The sequence below is a fragment of the Hippichthys cyanospilos genome, chromosome 18 (assembly GCF_059441005.1).
Source record: "Hippichthys cyanospilos isolate Australia breed blue-spotted pipefish chromosome 18, RoL_Hcya_1.0, whole genome shotgun sequence".
NCBI lineage: Eukaryota > Metazoa > Chordata > Actinopteri > Syngnathiformes > Syngnathidae > Hippichthys > Hippichthys cyanospilos.
Window position 1 is genome coordinate 5,623,537 of NC_142386.1, and position 25,031 is coordinate 5,648,567.

General features: G+C 38.5%; 1 protein-coding gene across 3 annotated transcripts in view; it reads right to left on the bottom strand.

The window, feature by feature from the left end:
- Positions 1–10,865: 10,865 nt before the first annotated feature.
- LOC148408637 (cell adhesion molecule 2-like) overlaps positions 10,866–25,031 on the bottom strand; it is a 168,898-nt gene continuing 154,732 nt past the window's right edge. For all 3 annotated transcript variants that reach the window (XM_088441538.1, XM_088441539.1, XM_088441537.1), the window contains 2 exons: positions 14,032–14,154; positions 10,866–12,749 (listed from right to left, as the gene is read on the bottom strand). In XM_088441538.1, coding sequence (XP_088297664.1) covers positions 12,631–12,749; positions 14,032–14,154 — 242 coding nt within the window. In that variant the 3' untranslated portion in view covers positions 10,866–12,630. The remainder of the gene's footprint in view (positions 12,750–14,031; positions 14,155–25,031) is intronic.

The following is a 25,031-nucleotide window of genomic DNA, read 5'->3' on the forward strand; positions in this document are numbered from 1 at the left end:
AATTCAGAAGTTTGACTTACACAGTCAGACGTATCAAAAGTCATACATCTCATTTTACGGTCGGAATTTTAACCTCATAGCAAGAATGGTTTTTTTTTGTGTCAGACTTCTTACTTAAAAGTGAAAGGTCTGACTTTGAAGTGAAAATTGTGACAATTCTCAGACCAAATCCTGCCTTTTTTCTTCTGAATTTTGAATTCAAAATGAGAATTATCAGTACAAAAGGAGAATTACGATTTCAACGTGAGAATATTCTCAGATACCTGAGAATAAACTCAGAAGTCAGTCACAAGTATGAGAAGTCAAAATTTTTCAGTCAGAATCCTCACTTGAAGTCAGCCCAAGTATGAGAAGTCAAAATTTTTCAGTCAGAATCCTCACTTGAAGTCAGCCCAAGTTGGGTGATAATAACACCGGGGTAGTGAAATATCCCTGGACACCAAGGGGTTAAAAAAAAAGTGTGAGATATTTCTATTTCAAAGTTGTTTGCATCCGTCCAGATGGAACGATCATTTGTCTTCGAACTTTTTAAAAGTGCGTCATGCGTCCCTTCACATGTCCTTGACAGGAAAACTGCAAAACAGTGTCAATTGAAATCCTTCCTCCATGATGCCGGAGCATGGCCGCTTCTTTACCCACAATGCCATTTGGCCTCCAACTACAAGTGTATTAGTGAAGTCAAACAAAAAGGTGTTTGCCGGCGCTCCTCTTTGGCCCATCTTAATGGCACATCTTTAATAAATATTTATAGGGAGCCGCCAGGGGGGATATTAAAAAACATGCCATGCTAAGATGACTTTATTCCCGCGAAGATAGAGATCCGTGCAGACATATGAGCGGAGAGGTGAGGCCTCGCAGACAAGACAGTCATTAGTTTGCTGATGGCAGGCAAGAGGAGATGACATTGGCAAGGGCGCGCTTGATAGACATCTGTTGGACGAGATGTGGGCCGCGGAAGGGCGATGCAAGGACTTGTCTTCTCCAAGTTGCCCATTTAACTGTAAATCAACGATAAGGCTCGATACGACTTCATGCGCCTGCGAAGCGCACCGACCTAAAGTCATATGTTTGTTCATGTGTAGAGCAGCGGTTTTCAAATGGAGGCCAAAAATCCAATTAAATGCTTTTTAGTTGACAGGAACAGTACCGGTACCGGTCCGTGGATCAATTGGTTTAAATGGGCAACACTTGAAATAATGATGTCTGGAACTGATTTTGTTTACCCTTTAACAGTTCATTCATTTGTGCTTTGGTTTTGTTTTCTGACGCCATCTCTGGTCGGTGTTGGTATTACATTTTGTGGTGAGTAAGGACAGTGTGGTTTCTATTGAGAGCAATCACCTTGTTTGTTTTGTTTCTCTGTGAAATCGGGCCCACGAGTGTCTGCAAATTGTACTGCATTGTTGATAATATGCCCCAAACTTGTGACTGTGGATAACATGCTTGCTAAAATGTGTTCTTATCTTCAGCATGTTATATAGTGCTATATATATATATATATATATATATATATATATATATATATATATGTGTGTGTGTGGACCATGATTTTAGCAGTCTGAATGAATGAATATGACACCCCTGAATCATTAATTGAACTTGACACAACATTTGAAAACAATATGAACCTTCGTCCTATCATGAATAATAAAAAAGGCCAGTTTCCAGTTGAGTTTTTCACAGTAGCCTTCAAATATAAATCCTGTTTGACAGTGAGCACTCGGCATGTATAGATATTTTGCTGCAGTGTGATTCCATGGCTTTCAAAGGCACTTATTATGACCCGCAGGTTTCATTAAAATGAGGATGCGCTTTCGATTATGTTTAACATCTGCTGTATATGATAACACGTTCTCCCAGGCAAGAACCAGTAGCCCAGTAGAGATGTTTACTCCCATGATGCTATGAGACATTAGAACATTACGGATGCATTTAAGTCAAGTCTTTGGTTCACTTTAGCTGAGGATAAAATCCAAACCTAAGTGCATGCTTATGTCCTGTGGTTATTGTGTAAGCTGGTAGGTAATGCTTCTTGCACTCTGTGGTCAGGACACTCTTGAATGTTTACTCATGCAACCTAAATGTGTCCAAATGTGCAAAGCCATCTTCTCAACAGGAAATAATTTCATGTTTTTTTTTTTTTTTTGCTGTTTAGAGCCTTTTCAATTAAAAAAAAAATACTGGTAATAAAAAGACTTGAATCTGGTTCGATTACGTTAGAAAATATTTTATTGTATTTGAACAAGTAGCGAGCTAGCTTGCTAGCCATTGCATGTAAGTTCCTGTTAAAAGAAATGCAACTACACCTCGTACCTAGCTAAAACACAATCATGAACCCATATAAAATTAATGAGTGTACCCAGAAAAAATATTCGACAGTAAGAAACCACCTTGAGGCTAATCAATAAAATCAGCTAGCACCACACAAACGCAAAACGACAGTTTGACAAAAACACGCTGCATCGACAGCAAAAGGTGAGAAGGGCGCCTGCGCAAAAATGGCCCCATCTTCTTCCTCCTTTTAGCTCTGAGAAAGATGATTGACTCAAACAAGCGCTTTGTTGTCAATCTTCAGCTCCGTTGAGGAGATTCTCCCTCTCCGATAGTTTTCCGGCTCATAGCCACTTGACCATCAATCAAGTCATATCAGCCATGCGTCCCCAAAGTTTGCCGCTGCTAAATGCGCCTCATTCATCACGTCAGCGAGAGGGGCCTTACACCGGAACCGTGCGGACATTTTTCTTGTCGGCGGTCGGCTATGATCTATATGCAAAGGCTCCTCGGGCGCACGTTTGTTTGCGAGGTCCTTCCGAAAAATACTCAAGAGCGATTGAGCCACGCGAAAGGGGCCGGATAAAAATCCAAAGGTGTAGAGTCAGAAAAGACAAACGGAGGAGACTCGCAGATAACATCGCTGACTGATGGATTCTTATGGCGAGCAAATTGGGCTAGCGCGTCCAAGGCGAATCAGTCTAAGTCGTGAGTGACGGGCGACGGCGACGTTATCAATGATCGTTGAAGGGCAGAGTGGACTTGGACGGAATTGCCTCATGATAAAGATACTCATTTGTAAGTGCGCCGCACAAATCAATAATCACGTTGAATTGATTCCGAATTCATCCCTTCACCTATTATGATTATACCAAAAGACGTACGTATCTACAGTACTTATCAAGATTCGTGATTCAAGAGTTTTTTTGTCATATGTATCGTATCATACCACACAATGAAATTCTTATTCTGTTCACTTCCCCAAGCAGATCACGTTCCATAATCGAGCAAATAAATTAACAGCAATAAAACCAAGAAAAAAAAAAACAATGGTGCTAAGTGCAAAATATCACGCAGTGCAAATATTATGTATTTAGCTCATATTGTCAGCTGACCATTATAAAAAGTTACTAAATATCATTAATGATCGTGGGTTGGACATTGAAACCATCTTTTGTCATTTTTACTATTAAAAATACTTTTTTTGTGCCTTCTTTCTCTGCCTAACCCCACCATTTTTTTCTTTCTTTTAACTAACCTTGCAAACTGTGCCAAAACCTCATTTATTTCTTCTTTTTTTTTGTATACTGGGTACCTCGGGCCGATAAAAAATGGATGTCGGATCATAAATGGCCCTCAGGCTGCAGATTGGACACCGCGGGGCGTAGGCTATATAAAGAAGATTTATAGTAGATATCTATACTGTATATACGCCGCTGTTTGGTCATCTGCTGCACCGACTTAGGGTGATAAAAGCAGAGGAGGGATGGCGGTAATAAGGCGTAATGAAGTTCATGTCAAGGTGACCACAGCCTCATTATCCTTTTTCTCTGTCGACTTAAAAGTGCACTTGTCCCCATTTTCACCTCCTTTTGCCTCCTTGTGTCTGCACTCACTGTCCCACTAAACTGCCTGTAAAAGCCTCCAACAGATGGCTCAGCAAAAATGCTTGTGCGCGAGTGTGCGTGTGTGAAAACGGAAAACAGTTTTTGACATCCATCTCCGCATTCGCACTGCAAAGATCATGGAAGACACATAAGTAATCGCCTACTTTGTTGTTTTATTAATAGACTTGACACAATCAAGATTTTCGTATACTGATATTGTACACTTAAAAAGATATGTTGTGTACACACACGACAAATTTTGATGCTGTTTTATATATATATATATATATATATATATATATATATATATATATATATATATATATATATATATATATATATATATATATATATATATATATATACCGTTTAAAATATTACTTCAACCTTTATAGAGCACTGGATTTATTTATTTACAGCATTTGTTTGTGTACTTATTTTTGCATTGAAAAAATGCTCACGTGTGTAATTTGATCATGTGACTTCCGCAAGGCGAGGCTTTCGGCACTTAATTGTCATTTTTAGAGAAAAAATGGCCGTCCGCTAAAATGGATTCAAAACAAGTGGGTTTTGCTGCTTAATTACTACTGGCAAGTTGATCCAAAATGACTTTCCAAACTTTAAAACTGTGCAGGAAATATTTCAAGTCACAATTATTTGCTTCCAACTTTTTGTGTTTATAAATGACGTGACTAATTACAATTCGTCGCCACAGGAGGAAATGAAATGTCATAACCAACCCCTGTATTCTGTTGTACGTTACTTTAATCATAATCAAGCAGAGCAAGATGACTCAGAAAGGAAGTAACAGAAAATTCAACGCAATATAACTTTTTTTCCCTCCCCTGAACAATTCATCTAGGTTAAAATCCAAGCGATCTTTAATTGGCCAAATTTCAAGCGTCCTATTAAAAATAAATGACCTGTCTAGCGTGAACTCGTCGCCCCACCCTCGGGCTGCTTTTTTCCTTCTCCACAATGGTGCAGTCACTCCTTTACAAAAATTAGAAGCCATAAATTAGACGACATCGAGAATTCAGCCATCCACACACCGAAAAGTTCAAGCCGAGGCAGAGGTGAGCGTGACGTCGTCCATACGACGACGCGACGGCGGAAACTTCTCAATTGGTGGTCGTTTTGCTAAACTAGTTCATGTTCACATTATTCAGCGGCAACGATTACCTTAGTGCCCTTTGGCTCTGCCTTCATGTCATTTGTCAGCTGCAGTAGGCTACCTCAATCTGTATGCCTCCATCATGGCCGTGAGTCATCGGAACGCGCTCCTCCATTCATATTCAATGACTTAATGCCGCACACAGCAAGCGACACAGTTGGAAATGTCCAACTTGGAGCTTATGAGGCCAAGATTATTTTTGTTGTTGTATTTTTTAAGATTTTGCTTTATTTAATATTACTAGAAAAAAGAAATACATTCTCTTACACAGGTTACTGGTTAGTCTGAAACTGAAAAAAATAAGTAAGCGTATGAAGGTGCCTAAAATTAAAAAAAAAAAAGTCAAAAATGAGAAAGGAAGCAATCGAGCTGTTTGATGCTGAAAAAATAAGGTAAATCAATAAATAAGGATACATTTAAACTGATCTGGAACATTAACACATGAGCACCAATATGTTAAACATTTAACATGGAGAAAAATGTTTTGTGCTTTGTTCATGTGTGTGAATGGCATTACGATTCAAGTGATTTAGAAATCAAAAAATGAAAGCATTTTAAAAATCTCTAACTCTCGCGCAGGCTTCGACAACGAGGAATCTGCATTTACACTTCACACAGCAAAATCAAAGTCTGTTCCCTGGGTTCTTTCGTGCCCCCTCATGGCATAGCATCACGTACCCCCAGGTTGGGCCAGCCCCACTATTTAAAAAGTACTACCCCAACCTTCTACCAGAATCCAATTCAAACCGACATTTACTCTAAAAGCAAGTCTTGACCCTCAGAAAGAGACCCGAAGTTGTGGGGTCCACCAAAAGTGCAAGAGGTCCTCACAAAGACAGTCAAACATGGAATTTGGTCCACATAATGTAGCAAAAAAGCAAATGCACACACACATACATGACCGCATGTAGCCAACACTCACACACGCACACACATACACACAATAAGTGTTACCTGAACTTTGCGACATTTCCACCTCGCTGTGCTCCTGGGATTAAATGGAGCAAATTCCCTCAAAGTGAAGCTTGTTGGCATCAAAGAAGGTTCAGATGACATCTGGAAGCATAGCTAACAGGTCTTTAGTGCGCAAGTGTGTGTGTTTGTGTGTGTTGGCCACATATGGTCAGCACAATACCGTACACTTCAAAGCCGACTAAGATCTTTGCGGTCAAAGTCAGGAACGAAAAACACTCTGAAGATGCCGTCGAGAAGATGAAGAGGCTTTGCGGCTTGGAATTTGGAGGAATGTCATGCCCTATGTTCTGAAAAAGACAGAAATTTATATAGACCTTTGTGTTAATTTTAGGAGGGGGGGGTTGAACCCTTGTGGTATTATGTCAAAAATGATGGAAATTCCTTTGGTTTTTCGGGAGCTGAAATTTCCAGCAGATGATTAAAATGTGAAATTTCAAAATGCAATAATTTTGGCATTTCTATGTGATTGCAGCTGGACGTGCGAGATTTTGAGTGCAAAAAAAAAAATTGTCCAAATTTTAGACCATATAAAACCATTATAATTACAATTTTGGAGATATATTTAATATGATTTTTTACGTTGATTTTTCTGCAATTTTTGCAACATTCCGTTAAGCGGCGATCAAACTCTCAGCAAACGGAAAATTCTTTGTTGACATGTGTTTCACCTCAAGACAGTAGGTGGCGGTAGAGACCAGTCAATAGCAGAATTCAAAGCCAGACCATACTATTTTTAATTTTATTGTGGGTGCTAATAACCTACATATGTATGGATAGAACTGATGCCACTGAACAATTTGAATGGTTGAAGGAAAAAAAAATCTGAAATAATCATTACACCTGTAAAAGTATTTACAAAATTAGGAAAAAATACAATTTGTTTTCAAAGTGTGTACAAAAGGGTTTAAGGTCATTTTGATCCATTTTGTTAATTCCCTTTGGAGACGTTATTTATTATTGGTGTTTGAGGTTTTGTTAAAAAAAAAAAGGGACAATCTAAAGCATTTTTGTTTTCAAAAATAAAATGACCATGTACAAACCGAGTACCTTAGTGTTAATGACTGTTTTTCTGAACAAATTGCAGACACACATTGTGGCTAAAAATAAAATGATCTCAGGCGGATATTTTGTCAACTATTTATTGAATGATTCAATTTCATACATGAGAAAGAACCTTTAAATAAAATAAATCAATCCCACAGACAATGGGAGCACCGTGACTGCTTAATAAAATATTAATAATCATAAAACTCGTGATTTCACCAACGAGCTGCACTATCATGTCCGGAGGGGAAATTCTGACCTTAAGTGTTTGCAGCGTAATAATCGACGGTGCAGCACAACTACACACTCAAAATGTGCACTTACCAACAGCTGGAATTAAACAACATCATGTAGAAAGTTGAAATTTGCCTTTTTTCAGCTTTTTTCCATTTCACATTTTCTTGGGGGCTGTGGAACATCTCAGTGAAATAAAGGATAGTAAAATACTAAATTTATTGTATTAATATTATGTGAGATACTCAATGTGTGACACTTTTTTAAGCAAAGAAATAAACACACCGTATCTGGAAAATGAACGCAGTATATTCCTGAGATGCAAAAACAAACAGCGGCAATGATAATACCATCGATTAATAAAGCATATATACAAAAATGAAACAATGTTTTGTGATCATAAGGCCATGATTTTCCAGTACCATGAAATTAAAGTCAATAAAACTGAATGGCAATCATAAAATCCCAGAAAATACAATCCAAGCTTGTCTTAACGAGATGGTTGTGTGATGCGCAACTGTGCAGATTTGGACATCTAAGTACATGATTTAAGAGCCAAATGTGCATTTAGGTGCCAGACTTCCTGGAAAAAAACAAGATAAATTGCGTCCTTAGCTCCGATCTTGAAGATTGCACGATTATGCAACTTTGCTGCGCTCCAATAATATCACGCTGCCGGGTCAATATAAGACCAGCGATGACTCATAAAAATGATGCAATAGATAGTGAGGGGGCAAGCGGTTTAAAGCTTCCAAAAAAAAAGAGCACAGTGACACAGCTGCACTTGAACTCATCATTTAGTGTCGGCGTGTTAAAATGACAACTTGGAAAAAAAAAAAACCTCCTCATAATCCTAGAAATCCAGACAAACCTGCTTATTGTTAGCCTATTAGATCCCTTTTTGAAAACAACTTCTGCAGATTATCATTAGCTCACAGAAAATATGTAGACAAAAATAAAACTCGCAAGAATGTTTGGCAAATTAAAAACAATGTAGCATTCATAGCATTAAGCTAGCAAGCACTCATTTGTTTGTTTTGAATCTGCTGTCGATTTTGACTGTCGTGTTACGTGTTTGTGATAAAAAAAAGTAACGTGTGCAAAATAAAAAAACCCTCCAAAAGTCCTCAACAAACACGACATGCGCCACGGACAATCTGTAAGTGCGCGATAGCAACGCAGCGTAAACATTTGAAAGCAACACTTGACGCTTTTAAATCAACAAGCCTCAGCGGCGACAGGCAAAGATAAAAGTGGATTTATTGAATATTTCCCAAGTTGTGACTCACTTCATCCTGTCCCGTCTCCAAAACATTACACACAACAAATGGCTGCACATGTGGAAGTGGTATCATGGTGATGAATAGTCAGAAAAAAAGATTTGTTGCTCTGTATCCATCTGTGACACACAACTGTGCCTTTTTCTTTGCCAACATTTATTTGAACGCGACAGTATGTTGTAATTATACTGCGAAAGAGCTTGAAAAAGACAACACACTTGCTTATAATAAGTTCAGCTTCAGCACTTTACAGCATTTGTAGCACTTTTATCATCTGCAAAATTAGGAGATTCCTTTCCACGTTGTGATGAAAAGAGCTAGCTAGAGGCTAGCTTGTAAGCTAACCAGGACTCCTCTTGGATGGATGGGCTGAGAGGAACACAACTTGCTTGAAAATGTAAAAAAAAATAAAATAACAGAGCTGTTGTGTCAAAGACAGAATCTAAGGAAAATTCATTTAGAGGACATAGGCATAGATAGAAAAAAAACTAAAACGTTTTAGCGCGTTAGCTTCACCACTGAGTACTACATAAAAGTAGTCGAGTTTTCACAAAACGCCGCTTGTGTCGGCAAAAATGAAAATGGAGATATTGATATAATTTAATTTTACACTAAATGCACTTTTGAATGACATATAATACAAAAGTTAGCTCAAAAGTTACAGCAATTTGAATGTTGTCTAGCTTAAGGAAAAAAAAACAAAAAACGTCGAGTTTTGGCACGTTCTTCTTTCAAATATCCATAGCAACCAGTACCTTAGGAAAAGGATATTGACCCGAAACATTCAGGACGTGTTATTGAAAGTTTTGAAGAAACAGATGCAAGTGGGCAAAAATATTTCTTTGGCCTCAAACCTAAAACAACTTTTCCGTTAAGTTTACAATTAATTCCTGAGGCATCATGTACCAAACTTACTTTGTGTGAGGTTTTCAATGTGAAATGATCGCAATGGGAAATCCGATTTTTTTATTCTTATTTAAAGCTATATTACGGAAAGACGCGCTGTGAAGGTTTTCTGCATGGCAGAGACACAGGTTAACTACAAATGCACTTGCCATGGGCACTCCTTGGACGTCGAACTACTGCAGTACACTTATTCACTTATACCTTAAATTATTAAACCTTGTGCAGTAACTGTAAGCTTAAGAGGCCGTAGTTTCACGGAGAGCCGCGGTTATATTAGCGGCGCCCGGAAGTGTAATTCAAGTGAAGACCGTAGCTGCCCAAACATGATAACAGTTAGAGTTTACACTTGAAATTCAAATTTATGACAAAATTCTTCACTTATCGCAGAGGTGTTCCGGTCCCCATAAACCGCATAAAACGAGGGATAGCATTTAGAATAAAATCGTAGATCGAGTCTTCTTCTTTTCCTTAAGGGAGTTAATTGAGACAGACACGAATTCAAATCAGTTAGTTATCCAATGGTTAATGCTTTGACACTATTCCGTGTTTTCCTTTTCAGCTTTAAACCGGACAGCAGTATTGACTTCTTCCTTAACCCGAGCTCATCTTCAAAAACAAATCCAGCCCAAACAGCTGTCCGTGTGACTGAGAACGTAAGTGAGTGTTGTTATATCGCACTCGGGGAGACGCTGCGGCAGTGTTGGAGTTCACTCAGTGACAAAGACATTACTTACTGGCCGTATTTGCATAATGCTGGAAATTGGTCACCAAATAGGAGACAGCTGGGCCAACTGTTCCATCGCCCTTGGTAACAATTGCCTCCATCTTGCTCGATTAATACACTACTTGCATAATCTCTTTTGCACAATAGACGACGTGACCGAGTCAGGCTCTGACTTGCCGGCGGGCTAAACTATTGGACTATTGAGGTTTTTCCATTTTTTGCAATCTCGGTCCAGTGTTTGCACTAAGAAATTTTTTGGTCACACGCTTTCTCAAAGATGTACAGCGTGACCTTATTTGATGATGTATATTCATCTATTTTCATGTGCCATAAAGATTGTTCGTGACTGAAGATATGGAAAAAAAAATCCACAATAAAAAGCCACAAAGACCCCAGGTCTGCACCATCCTTCTGGTTCTCTAAAATACCACTTTAAAACATTCAAATAGAAAAACCAAGCCAACATAAAACTTGCTAATCTGTTTTTACCAACTTTAGTTTCCCACACATTATTTACATGCCTTGTGCCAAAACAAAGTGTAAAAATTGGCCAAAGTATATGCACTTGTAATATATATATATATATATATATATATATATATATATATATATATATATATATATATATATATATATATATATATATATATGAACAAAACAATTGATAAAGTCGCTAATATACAAAAAGATTACAGGAGAGCTGGAATTCAATAGCAATTTTCACAATCAAACACAGTTTAGCAGACACATTACACAGCAGGGAGTTGAAATCCTTTCAAAGAAAAATATTACATTTTTTCTGTTGTTTTGATGATTCAGAAACAAAGGCTTCTTTCAATTGGCGATTTGAATAAAAATACTACCCTCAAGGAAGATGAGCTGTTTGCAGTGTCACACTAACTCCATCTTGTGCTTTTCTGTGTGTCCATCACTTCTTATACAAACACATACACAAATATATATATATATATATATATATATATATATATATATATATATATATATATATATATATATATATATATGTACTGTATATAAAATGAGAAAAACTGTATAGTGAGTTCACTGAGTGTCATGTCAATTACACAGAATATCTTTGTCAATTCCAATACATTATTACACAAGAACTGATTTGGATTTTGTATGGAAATCTATGCTATGCAATTGTGATTTTGTTTCTTTGTGGGGTGGGGCTTTGACTTTTTATTTTGTGTGTCTTTGCAGAGGATCCGCTTGTGAATTTTTCACTTTAACATGAGTGTAACAGCTCTCAAGTGCACTGAAATGTAAAATACTCCATTTTAAACATCTTTTAAAAGTTAAACCGAGTCGTCCATAAAAAAAGCAAACATTTCCACCTGCTAGTTGAAGTGCACATCAAAACAGAATTTACAGAAATAAAATGCATTTATCACAAAATCCCTGTACATAATTGTAACTAATGCACTCTTTTCAACCCATTTTCTACTTTTTTTTCCTTCTCATTATGACATAAACGATTTGGACTAACTTAAATACAATTTATACAGCTAGTCGACCTGAAGCCGTCACGTGGAAAACAAAAGAGGCCGGCGAGTTCAGGAATATACACGAAAAGTGGATCGGTACAGCAATTTTCAAAAACGCCGTCCTATTCTTCTCAATGGATGAAATGTCTCACCTAGCATCTTTTCGCTAAAATTTTTGGTGCTTAATCTCGGCTCTACACAGCAGCACACTACACCCCCACTCTACGAACTAGACACGTATCTGAGCAACCTTGCTACGCGAGTGTCACACAAAGCCTTCTCCTTATCTTACACGCCTTAATTACAAGTCTATTTTAAAGAAGGAGGGATCGTCTAAGAAGTACCATATTGAGTGCGGTCGATATGTAGAAGGCGCGAAACATCGCTGAAATGAAAAAAAGAAAAAAAAAATCAAAATACACAATGCTGTGAGCTAAGCAACGGAATGATAGTCCGTCCCGGTGACAAAAGCATTTACATTGCTACTGACTGATACATGAAGGCATCGACAAGTTCAATGGCGTCTGTATATTTTAGGCACCGTGTTGAAGTGAGATGATTGTGTGTGTGTGTGTGTGTGTGTGTGTGTTAGTATAAGGGAGTGGGAGGGCTCATAGTGGTGTGTTCAGGTGTCTGACTGCGAGGAAGGGGGCGTGTCAGAAGCAGTCATGGTAGATTTACAGATTTCCAGGAGGAAAATCACAAGTGAACTTTCAGCAGCGATGGCTGCAAAAAAAAAACATGGCCGCCCAACGATTAGGAAAAAAGATGAAGCAAAAAAGGGGGAAAACTGTGCGGGGATCATCTCTGTCTGTGCGCTGCCTCGGTCGCAAGGTGGAGAAGGGTGTGGGGGGGAGAAAAAAAAAGACACGGAGGAACGGATGGCAAGGGGAGCGCCCTCTACAGTCTAAATGAAGTATTCCTTCTTTTCTTCGGCGTGCGCGTGGTTGCCCTCGGCGTTGATGATGGCCGTGTCGGCGTCGGGAGCGTCGTCCGCCCCCTTGGCCTCGTGTGTCAAATACGTTCCTGTTGAAAATCACCAGACGCAAACATAACACCATGTTTAACTCGTTCAATGCCGGTGACGTATTTTCACGTTTTTTTTTAAGAGTCTGGACTTTCAATCCCAAATACTAAAGTATTGATTTAATACTTAAGTATCTGGAAATGAATCTACTTAAGTGTCGATTTAATACTTAGTTAATACTTATTACTAATAATAGTTGCTACTATTAAGTTATGACTGACTATGAACTAATAAGAGTTAATACTAATGATAGTTAACTAATAATAGTTAAGAGTGAACTAATAACAGGTAATACTTAATACAAATTTTGTAAATATTTGTAGAAAGAAAACAAAACAAAAATAATTTAAGCCAAACATAAGTGTTGTCCTTTTTATTTACTGACATATTAATTTTCAGCTTAAGTTTTCGTAACAAACATTGTAAATTGCACGCTTCCGCATGACAACAAACAGGTTGCCGTGTGAAATTGTTATACCTATTGATGATCCATTGATTTTTAATCTTTTATTGATTGTTTTTTTTTCTTTTGTATTGTGTTTATATGTTCAATAAATCAAAATCAATCAAAGAATCAATCAAAAGATAGTCAAAAAACAGCAACTTTTAGCAATTTTTTTTAGCAAAAAAAGGCAATTTTCTTGATAATTTTCCTTATAAAGTTAAACCAAACATTTTTGAAAAATATTATACTGTATATAAGAAACAACCTATAAAGGGAAAAAAAAATAAATTTTCATTTTTCAAATTTCTGTTACTGGGGTTATTTTTAGGAACGGAACTCTTGCGACAAATGAGGACACACTGTACTGATTATGATATTTTTTTAAAAAAAATTTCAGATTTTTAAGTTAAAAACGAAAGAAAAATATTAATTGAAAAAAAGCGTATTGAGAAATGTAATACGAAGTAAAGAAATGTATAAAAGTAAAAACTTTGACCATATTTAAAAGGGCACTTTTAGAAGTACATGTACATGTTTTATGCCCTCCTAGTAGCACTGCCAATAAATATTTAGCCGCCCCGTCCTTTCATTCGCTCATCTCTGATGTCGTTCTGAGGGGCTATGTCACTTTTGTCCGAAAGGATTTTCTTGACGCCCCCACACATCTTAAGAGATTCCAATCTGCACCGATTTGATGTCTTATTTTAGTCTCTGTCCTTCACAGAAGCCGGCACGTATCTTTCAGCCGCCACCTGGGGAACGGTGGAGCTCCGGGAACGTCGAATGGGACAAGTGGGAGGTCGGCGTGAGCTTTGAGAGATGGACGGCGGTTTTACCTTTATGCCTGGCCAGGTATCTTCCCAGAACAATGATTAAACACAAGGTGACGAAGACCACCACAGCCACCACTCCCCCGATCAAAGCGTGGTCCGTGCCGTGATGGCCAAGGGCGTTGGGATCTGAGGAACGGACAGGAGCAAGATGAAAACGCCACCCTCGGTAAAGACAAAGAGCAAACACGGCAACGTGGAACGAAGGGATTTTATTTGCGGTTTTCTCTTGTTCTAATGACGCTTCTCAAGCGCCTCGTTCCTTTCACGGAATCTCTCAGGGAATAATAAAACAGCGAGAGGACGAGCGAGAACGAAGGAGGGAGACAATCGCCAGGCAAAATGAAGGTGAAGACGACGACAGGGAGTCGGGGAAAAAAAGGGGAGTTGAATAATTCAGGAAGCGCTCATGGAGTCGCAAGAGTCCCCGAAATGCAAACCGGGCAGGCGGTCGCATGGATACAGTAAATAAATCATCACACAGAACATCCCCGAAAAGGACAAGGGTGATTGTTGCGAGCCAAATAGAGGTGTGAAGAAGCCGAGCTAAGGACTGACAAAAGAATCTTTATTATCGAGCTGTTCGCATCTCAAAAAAAGAAAGCCTGAAAAATATATTACACCTCAAACGTGAAGGACACGTGATGAACCTCCCGAACTGCAGGGATGGATTTTATTCGATTTGGTTAAGAACCACTGTTACAGAACATATTTTTATCAAATGCAAAGTTTTGGCATATATTACTTTTTTATATATACTTGGAAAATTAGTTGATTAGGTTACAGGCATTGGGACTTTTTATTTTTTGTCCCATTGGTATTTTATAATAATAATAAAGACTTTGATTTTGTCATGTGAAGTGTAATTGCAATAAAATAAGAAATCTCATCATTTGTTTTTTATTTACAGACACTTTTTTTTGTTTTAGACTAAGCTGTTACCCATATAAACGCTAGAAAAAATAATTAACAGTTGTTAAAAGTTGATTTGCATTGTTTTTCTTTTGTTAACATTGAAAAGGAGACAGGTTAAGGTATACTTTACAATTTTTATAGATAATAACAATATTTATTGTCAGTGCATCAAGTGGGAGGGGGGCGTCAAAGGTTTCCTCTATCCTGGGGCCTTGGCAAAATATAATTGAGAAGCACTGCTTTAATGACACTATATTCGTAACGTGCATATAACACAAAGCATATTTGAGCTAAACTTTGAGCTAGTAGCTAGAGTTTCTTGTCCTTAGCGTGCTAATGCTAATCGTGATTGCTAACTAATTAGCATAGACACGTTCTGTTCGTGTCTTATAATTCATATGTACAAAAGCTAATAAATAATGAGTAGTTATATCCACTCGTTACAAAAAAAAAATCATGTTTAACCGCGGTAGAATATTTAAAAAAATATGCGTGGTGGAATAATAGGTAGCACAACGCTTTTGCTATCCAGCAAATTGAATATTGTACAATACAGATTGAGTTTTTATATTAAAGGCCGATGGTTTGAAGTGATTTTTTTCCCCACTATCGATAAAAATATGCCCATACTGAATTTACACATACAGTAATGGCTTTCATGTTTCTTCTCCGTGTCCCATGTGGCCCAATTGAACAGCTGGCTTGCTTGTGCTCCATAAGCCCGAGCGGTGTGAATGACCAGGCCTTCACACTTCACCGCCTTCCAGCGGACAAACAAACGCCCGCAATGGCGCACACACACGCACACAGGCACTTAGCGGGGTTTCACTGTGCTAAAGTTGTGCATGGTCAGTGAAGCAAATAGGGAAGCAATGTTCCCCCCATGGCTGTCTGTACGTCATTGTGGCACGACAGTGAGGACTTTTCAGCCTAACGTGTGCGCGCAAACAGACACGAGCATGTCACTGTGGCCTTGAGTCCTGCTGCTTGATGCATATAAAACACAGAGCTGAATCCTTTTTCAAAATATTGCACGTAAAAATACATGTTTTACCTTATTTAATCCCAGATCAAGAAAAACAAAACTAATTTGTTTTAGATCATCATAGGGAGCCGACAAGGTAACAACAGCAAAATGTCACAACGTGGGCTCATTATGCTTCAAAATAGAACCTTTTTTTTTAATTCACAATGCAAAAACATTGTTTTCATGATCTGGTTGCTGTTTTGGTCCGTAACTTGTCAGAAAATCAGCAAAAATGTTTTCCAAACAAATCAGATGTTGCCAATAATTTTACTTTGATTCAACACAACAATAATCAGGTTGCTTTTATACAAAACTAAAGAAATATGACATTATCATCAGTCCAGAGGCTGAAATTTTGAGCATTTGGACAATTTTGATTCACTGACAAATCGGCTTGTAAATGAGAGTACGTGAAGTCCAATCGGGACTGAAACAGGTACGATTTCTTTTCAATTTGAGAGCAAATTAATTGCAACATGAAGCATTTGTTAAATTATGTTATGGTGACTCATTTGCAAAATGTGTTTCTTGGTTTTGTTAAGTATTGTATGCACATTGTTGTTAATGCAAGAAATAAGACAGAAATAAAACAAATGATATTCCATAAGCTATGCTTTGAAGTTGTTGAATAAAATATGCCTTCAGAATACCACTAAAAATGTCAATCCAAGTTGGAATAAATCAGACAGGAATGGAAGTAATTTTTTGTTTTTGTTTTTGTCTGTTTTTGTTTTGTTTTTGATCCCAAAATGCTTTGCTCTGGTTATGGGATACTTGGCTGGAAAAAAAAATTGCAATAAACATTCTAACAATATCATGCAGGAACTGCATGAGTAAAATTAAGGTTGAGAACCACAGCTCACAATAATTACTCAATTACCCCAAAACATCAAATGAATTTGATATGCACACACTCACGTGATGAACCAAAATCCAATCCTCTAAAAGCAAGTATTGACCCTCAAAAAATATTGCCCCCGCAAGTACAAGAGGTCCCGACAAAGACAGTAAAACCTGAGATATGTAGCAAAAAAACCAAGGGCGCACACACACAAGACATAAAAAATCCACAGTAAAGCAAAATGAAAAAAAAGTCGACAAAGGTAACCGACAAACGGACACCGGAAAAGAAAGGTGGAAAAAGAAAGAAATCCAGAATGGAAGCTTCAGGACCTCCGTGGCTCCACATCACATGATCTTTTAATAAGGCCACATACCTTCTCTGTGCGATTTCATACGAGAGCGCAGCAGAGCAAACTTCTCCTTCAATATTTATGGCGCTCTCCTTGTCGCCCGGCCTTGTTGAATAAATCAAAAGACGTTCACAGCTTGCGCGAGTCGCCGACTCCCCCAAAAGTCTTCCTCCTCAAGCCGCCAGCTAAATCCTCATCTGATGGGTGTCAGGGACCCGCTACGGCGACCCCCTAAACAAGCCGGTTCGTGATGCCGCCATCACGTCAATTTGTTCTTGCGGCTGACCTTTCGACTCCACGGGGAATTCGGCGCTTTGGAGAAAAGCCTTGGTTGCAACAAAACAAAACAATAAACGCCCCACCTGAAATAAATCGCTCCCTGCACCTCCCTCGACAAATGTAGCACAATAGTGAAACGCCGAGGTCTTGATAACAATAGAATGCTTCTTTAAATGATTTTTTTTTATGTTCCACACATTCTGCTCACTATTTTATGCATAATAAGAAATGATTCTATTGGCCACTCTGCCTAAGTGTAAAATGAATTGACGTGCAACTCTTTCCCATATTCTTACTATATTTCCTCAATACTGAGGTTGCTAGTAACTTATAAATTCTAAATAGCTCCCAAAAATGTACCGTTTGCATGTACGGTTTTCTGTTTCTCGTTAGATGCTAAAGTGTGATAGCTCGATTGGCTAAACGGCGAGCTTGCAAACCGTGAAGGAACACAATAGTCGAGACACTGAACACAATAGTCGAGACACTGAACACAACATGAATCCGCACCTGCACAATCTAATGAGCTGTGTCAAAATTCAGCTTTTACAGAGATAAGACTCAACAAATACACGGCTGACTGAGTCAAACAACGAAAGCGAAACGGCGCATTTTTCATAAGGCCTCGGAATGACAAGATAAAATATACTTCTGCGAGATTTCTGATGTCTTTATCTGTAAAGGTGCCTCGCCGCTCATCTGATGTTTGGTTTGAAAGTCACCTCACAGCCTCGCCTTCCAAATGGGAATGGCTCTTTATCAAAGTTTGTCTGTTGCACATCCGCCGTCTTCATCTAAAGGAGTTCAGCGCAGTCATTTACCAAACACAATTGTCCTTTGCGCCGGCATTCATCTGCCGAGGCTTAACGGCTCAGCCCCGCCCGCCGATCAAATGTAGCATCTCTGAAGCCTAATAACCGCCTTAAACAAAGGCTTACGGAGATGGAGTGTCCTTGAGTCTTTGTCTATACAATGAACCCCATACCGGTCTTAATTCATAGGTTTCGACCCACTCAAACATTTGTTGCACGCGGTAATCTGCATAATCTGACACTATAATTCATACTGTTTCCGTACACTAAAACTGCTTGTGCTTTTCGGGTGCTGGCAAAAAGTATTTCGTTATAATTTAGTTTGAGAGCACTAATATATGAATCTCTCTCTCAATAATAACTCAAATAATAACTCTAACCTCTCAATTATTCAACTTTAAACACACAAAAGAAACAGGTAAAGCTTACTTTATCAGTTCATTCCCCATCTACGAATCCCAATGTCAGTATTGATCCATATATAAGGCGCACCTGATTATAAGGCGCACCATCAGCTTTAAAAAAAAAAAAAAATACAGTTTTTAGGTGTGGCTTATAGTGCGGAAAATATGTGTGTGTGTATATATTGAAACCATTGAACCATTGAAAGGTGAATGTGCCAAAATAGAAGTGCATTTTTTTAAAATTAGGGATTTAAACTCGGCGAAAGTCGAATTGATGTAACTTTTGCCTGAAGTCAGCTGGAATACGCACGATAGGCGGCTATCAAAAATGCATATAGGCGTATGTCGTAAAAATCCTGGTTCAATAAGTCGACGACACCTCAACATTTGGACCCCTTGAGCGTCATCTAACGTACACTTCTGCAGCCAAGATGGAGGATTCGCTTCCGGCTGCAGCGGGAGAAAAAAAAAATAGACGGGCGTGGATTGACACTTGAAGAAAGGCAACGTGTGTGAGACGCTGGAGAAAGTCACGTGTGCGTTTTTACATTCTTTTTTTTTTTTTTTTGCGTGTGTCCTTGCAGATTATTGCTTAGTGTCTCTGAGAGGATTAATTAGATTCTGCAAACAAATTACTCCTGCTAATCATTCAATAAAGCCCCTCGCATGGACGCGGGCGCTCTCTTGAATATTCAAGCAGCCAGACTCCCTTCCTCCTGTCCCGCTCTCACAATGAAAATGAAGTTTTATCAAAGTAAGATAATTAATCATATGAATTCATTAAACCGAATGCGAAAATCAATCTATCACGGCGGGTTGGTGCCGCTCCGAGTGGATAACCTCTGCCAAAGAAGCGACAGTTGGTTGAGTGCCACACCTGCGCTAACTTAATCGCGACTTTATCGCTGCTGCTGCGCCAACGCGTTCCGTCATCGTTATGTCGGTTGGCCGTGTTTAGCGATAACGGAGTTAAATGAGACACCCACAGGGGTGCGCGTCAAGTCTGAATATTCTTTGGAGGGACAAGTGAAGAAATAATCTAAATCAGTGGTTCTCAACCTTTTTCAGTGATGTCATACATGTTTTCATCCAAGTAACCCTTAACCAGTGCAAAGCACTTTTGGGTTAAAAATAAAAATAATAATGTAAAACATGCCATCAGTGTATGATTTATTAATCTTTAGACACTTTCATAATTCATCTGTCTTGGTCCACAAAAAATAATCAAGCTAAAATCCCTCTTTTGGATCATAGAAGAAATCTGTTATTAAATAAAAATAACTAATAATAGTAATACTATTTTTTTCATTAATAAAAGTCAGTATAATGTGTCGGACAACTTAAAAAAAAAAAAAAAAAATATTTTTTATAGTGGAGATCTGTTCATAAAAATAAACCATGACCTTAATTGTGAATAAATATTCATCCCCAAAAATTATCAATATAAAGTGTCAGAGATGTCCTCAAAAATAATTATCAATATTTGTCCACAAAAAAATATAAAAATTGGGGGATTATTAGAGATCTGTTCAAATACATTATTAAAATGACAGGTAACGAGAGGTGGCACATGACAAGTTGGGTTGAACCATTCTAGTATGAGGGAGAATCTGGCTTTCTAAAAATAATGAAATTGAATAACCTTCTGAACATAAAATTTGTTTGATCAACTCATATTTTACTTAACTCAATAATTATTTTTGGATTTTTATTTAAGGATTTTTGCATGTTTGCTTTTTCGTTTTATTTAAAATCTCAAGAACCCCATTTGAGAACCACTGATCTAAAAAAAAAACAACAACTTCTGAATGAGTGCGGCGAGTATGTTTATGTGCGCGCTCGATTGGGGGCGGGGTGTTATTACATGTAATTCATCGCATGAGCCTTGAGATCTAATGATTCCTCTCTCCCCTTTCTACACTTACTTCTAAATTGTTGCGATATTTCTTCCCCCAAAGCCAGTTAATGTGACAGCTCATCAATAAGCTAGCTCAGCAATAAGCGCAAAGACCTTTGCATTATGTTTTAATTCGTCCTGCGCCGCTCGCCCTTATGTGGCTGAGGCAATGGAGCGAAGATTGTCGCAGCTGTTCAATATTTAACCCCTTTTGAACCCTCCCAGGATGCCGCCACCGGAACATAAACCTTTGGGCTTAAACGCGAGTCCGCCACCGAAGAGAAAATGTTATTTCTGCTCGTCACACGTCCTAACCCTGCGCTAACGTTAGATCGATGGCAATGGAATAAAGCTGTTGGAAATCCCTCCGAGGAATGAAAATGGTCCTTTCCCTTATTGAGTTTTCGCAGGTTTCGCGTGTAACAGGTTTCGCGACCATCTAAAGCAGATTGAACACGAGTATCTGTAGAGTACACGGCGTACTTGTGCTCAAAAGTTGGAAACAAACATAAAAACGGTGCGATTGGCTTTTTCTCGGAAAGGTTAGCGTTGATGGCTAACGGGAAATTTGGGTTGCGTAAGCTACGTTTTGATGATTATGTCCTCTGCTAAGCTAAACACAGCAATACGATGAATATTGCGTTTTTGGATGACAAATTATGCAACAAGATCCACCTGATTGCACTCGTTTGACGGTGGACTGGAAATGACATCACAGTGTCGGAGGAGTGACTTTGGTGACATTCACAAGATGAGGTGTGATTGGCTGTTGACTGAGCCCTGAGTGAATCTGATATCGTTTTCAGTTGATCGAAAAAGGCAAAGTGTGTTTTTTTTCAGGTATTAACTGCACATGAATAAGAATTGATTGTCAATAAACTGTTGACAAAAAAATGACTTTTTACTGGTGAAAATGACTAAATAAGTGTTGTATCACTTTAAGGATTTTAACTGAGCAACTCCAGATTTGTGCCGTGTTGTTTTTTTACTAGGTATGATTATCGGGCCTTATCGCGATTTATTTCATGGTATCAGTAGGTATCAGCTGCATATTGAGATTACATTTAAATGAGTTAATTCTCCGTAGTAGGAACAAAGTTTCATCCATATGAATTCCACCACACTTTTCATTTTCTTCCACATTTTAAATTGAACTTTCCCTTTTACTCTATTCAGTCTTTTCTTTGGGTATCCTTTTTCCACAACTTTTGTAACCTTTATTAAAGTCAGACTATTTTGCAAGGTAGATTTCACAATCAAGAGCGAGCGTCATGAATATTTCATTGTCGGGAATAGACCCCTCGTCTTTAAATGCAGACGGCGCAAGCCCTCAAGGAACAGACCCCGGAGGAACGCTGGTAATTAAAGTGCGGCTTGTTTCGAATATTCAGACAATCCGCATTGCATCCTGAACACACCCGGCCTTGAGATAAAGATCGCCTGGCCACATTTGCAGCAGCCCATTATTGATCCCGTCACCTTTGACCCCTGGAGTGGTCAACAAGGAGGAACAAATTCACAGCCTACAGTGAAAAAAAAAACAAAAAAACCTGCCAACTTGCTGCATTAATTCAACTGTTAAGGTTGGGACTGATGAAGGGACGGCTTTTTTTTTTTTTCAAATTTAATGTCATTGAGATAGAGGTATTTATGTTACAAGCGTGGTCAATCATTTCAACTCTTATCTCAAGACACCACAGAATCATCAGCCTAGAGATGAAACAAAAATGCACATGCAACAGCTCGAAAAATGCTAACGTTAAAGGAACAATCTTTATTTTAACTTAATTTTTTTAACCTTTATCCAAGTCTGTTTTTTTCCAGCACAAATATTTAAAAAAAAATAAAAATAAAAAAAACTAAATAAAACACTTGATGAACCAGCACGGGAATAGGTGAAGGCACTTGAGAGTCTGCATGAGAGTTTAGCACATTTTCTGCAGGTATCAGCAAATCTAATTTCATGTTTTTAATGCCATGACAGCAACAGTTCAGCCTCCGTTTCAAATTAACTCTTTCAGTGCCAAGCGTTATCGGAAAAGGAAACCTGTGTGTATGTAAATATGGATGGCATTATATGAAAAATTGATTACCATTCCTTACTTTGAATTGCATGTAGGTAATATCTATGTTGTACATATGGAAACACTGCCATCCAATGGTCACAGTTGTCACTACAGTGCTCAAGCATTAGTCAAGAGTGTTAGCTACCCTCCATAAAAAATGTATTAGACGAGCATTTTATTATTTATTGTTATTACTATTTGAAAAGATGACTATTTTCCAAGGACCTGAAAGATTTAAGAGGAAATTAATTGGAACATGAAGCTAATTTGAGTTCTACTGCCTAAACGTTGTATGCCTTCATTGTGTTAAATTTCACACAGAGGTGCATCTTCATTGGTGACCCAATTTTCCAGGAGATTAGCCAGAATTACAGTACAATCTGTCATATGTAGCTGATGAAAAATATGTCCCGAGCTACCACGACAAATGTAGTACTGAAGATTAATACATTTCATTTTTTCTTTTTATCCATCTAAAAATGCTTTGCGCTGGTTAGGGGGTACTTAACTGAATAAAACACTCCAAGGGGGGAATATTATTGATAAAAAGGTTGAGCGCCATCGGGATAAGCTATATAGAAAACGGATGAATGGATCCGAGCAGGCCTTTGCTTATCAAATGTGTCCGTATTGAGCGTAAAAGCTGCGGTGTCAAACACGATGCTATTTATGACGCAACCTAACCTATCAGGTGCCAGCCAGCTTTCGAGTATCACTTAGGACAATTCCACCGCATGTCTCGTGTTTGAGTACAACCACTGTTTGTATCAAGGCTGCCGGTGCAGCGTTTTTTATTTTTTCCTTCTTTCATCCTCCATTCCTCTCAGGTACAAAGCAAGAGAAGATAACTTTAAGTGCGGATGCGCTTTATTTCATTATTTCTGCTCCTCCACAGGCAGAGACACGGGCCATGAATAATTGCTGTCCTCTCAGAGGCGAGCCCCGTTCTTAGCGGCAGTATCAGGCGACGGGGGTTAGCCAAAGGAATACTGATTGTGAGGAGCGAACGGTAAATATTCCAAAGAAAGCGTTGTTGCGCCCGATTACTAATTTCGGCTCGGCAAGGTCACGGCTAATTTTTCGAATATGGCAGAGAGGTAAGCGGCCATGCGGAGCGAGGATGTGTTTATGTACACTTTGATGACATTGCGCAGACCTTTGGTGCTTAGCGAAAGACGTATTATTGCCATTAAGACTGACCGGGCGCACGCTCCAGTGCTTAATTGATACAGTGAATCACAAGCTGCACTTCAGGCATCAGTCTGCAGTCATACGCCACACATTAGGAATCTTTATCTTTGCTGTAGCTTCACCCTAGAGGTCAACAACTGTCACTAAGTATGGTGGAGCTAATTATACTATCAATTAGAACCATCAAAGCCGCAAAATCAAATATTTATTCGCTACTATTCCTGTGAGCTTGAATGTGGCTCCACTCATCCAATAACCACTAATACTCGAGTCTAATATATATTACGTGCTTTAGGAATAACTATGTATTACTAAGGGTGAGAGTGAACTAGTGAGTGAATACTCATTGGTTATTATCTTCCCCAAATGACTAAACAGTTTCATTGGAAATTATCCCAAACTTGTGATAGCCTGTGGCTGCCATTACAACACTGCATGTGTATGTAAAAGAGGTCCACGTGGAAAATGGTGGCACAAACAACGTTCGAGCTGACCTTCGAAGTGGACAGTTTTAATAGACCTATTTTAGTCATCTTAACCCCACTTGGTCGACTTTTTTTTTACCCTCAACTCTACACTTAACCGACAATCCGGTGGAGATTCGAGTCGGATAGTCAGATAGTTTTAGTTGACCTATTTTAAGTCGACGAACCCAACTTGGTTCACTTTTTTTCCAAGTCCTACACTTGGCACTGGGGATAAATTGAATATGATGATGAATATAAAGCAGTTAGAAAGGTCTAAATAAAACTAGCAAGTCAAGAAAGTGTGCTATTTGTCAATAAACGGCTGCCACTCGTAGTGGTAAATATAAGTGTTACTTCCACATTCTGCAATGGTGTCATTGTGAAGTTTTTTTGTTTTTGTTTTAGGGCAGAACTTCAGTTGTTTGGCACTTTTCAACTAAAGCAAGCGACACTTTTAATGTGGCAACTGTTCAGTTTTGACAGACTTCTTGCTGTGAGGCTGGATGACTTGTGTTGGCAGCAAATACCAAGAAATATTTCTAAGATGTGCCTCCAACCCAGGGATCTTTATAACACCAAACCGATGTTTCAGAGCAAGCCCATTAAACATATTAAGTAAATTAAGTAAACCGTGTCAACACTTTACCTGAAACGTGCCGTTCTGAATGAGAGTTTGGTGCACGATCACCTGCATTGTTTTATTCACCGAGGGATGATAAACAGTAGCGAGGTGTCTAAATGGGAGGTGCGGAACG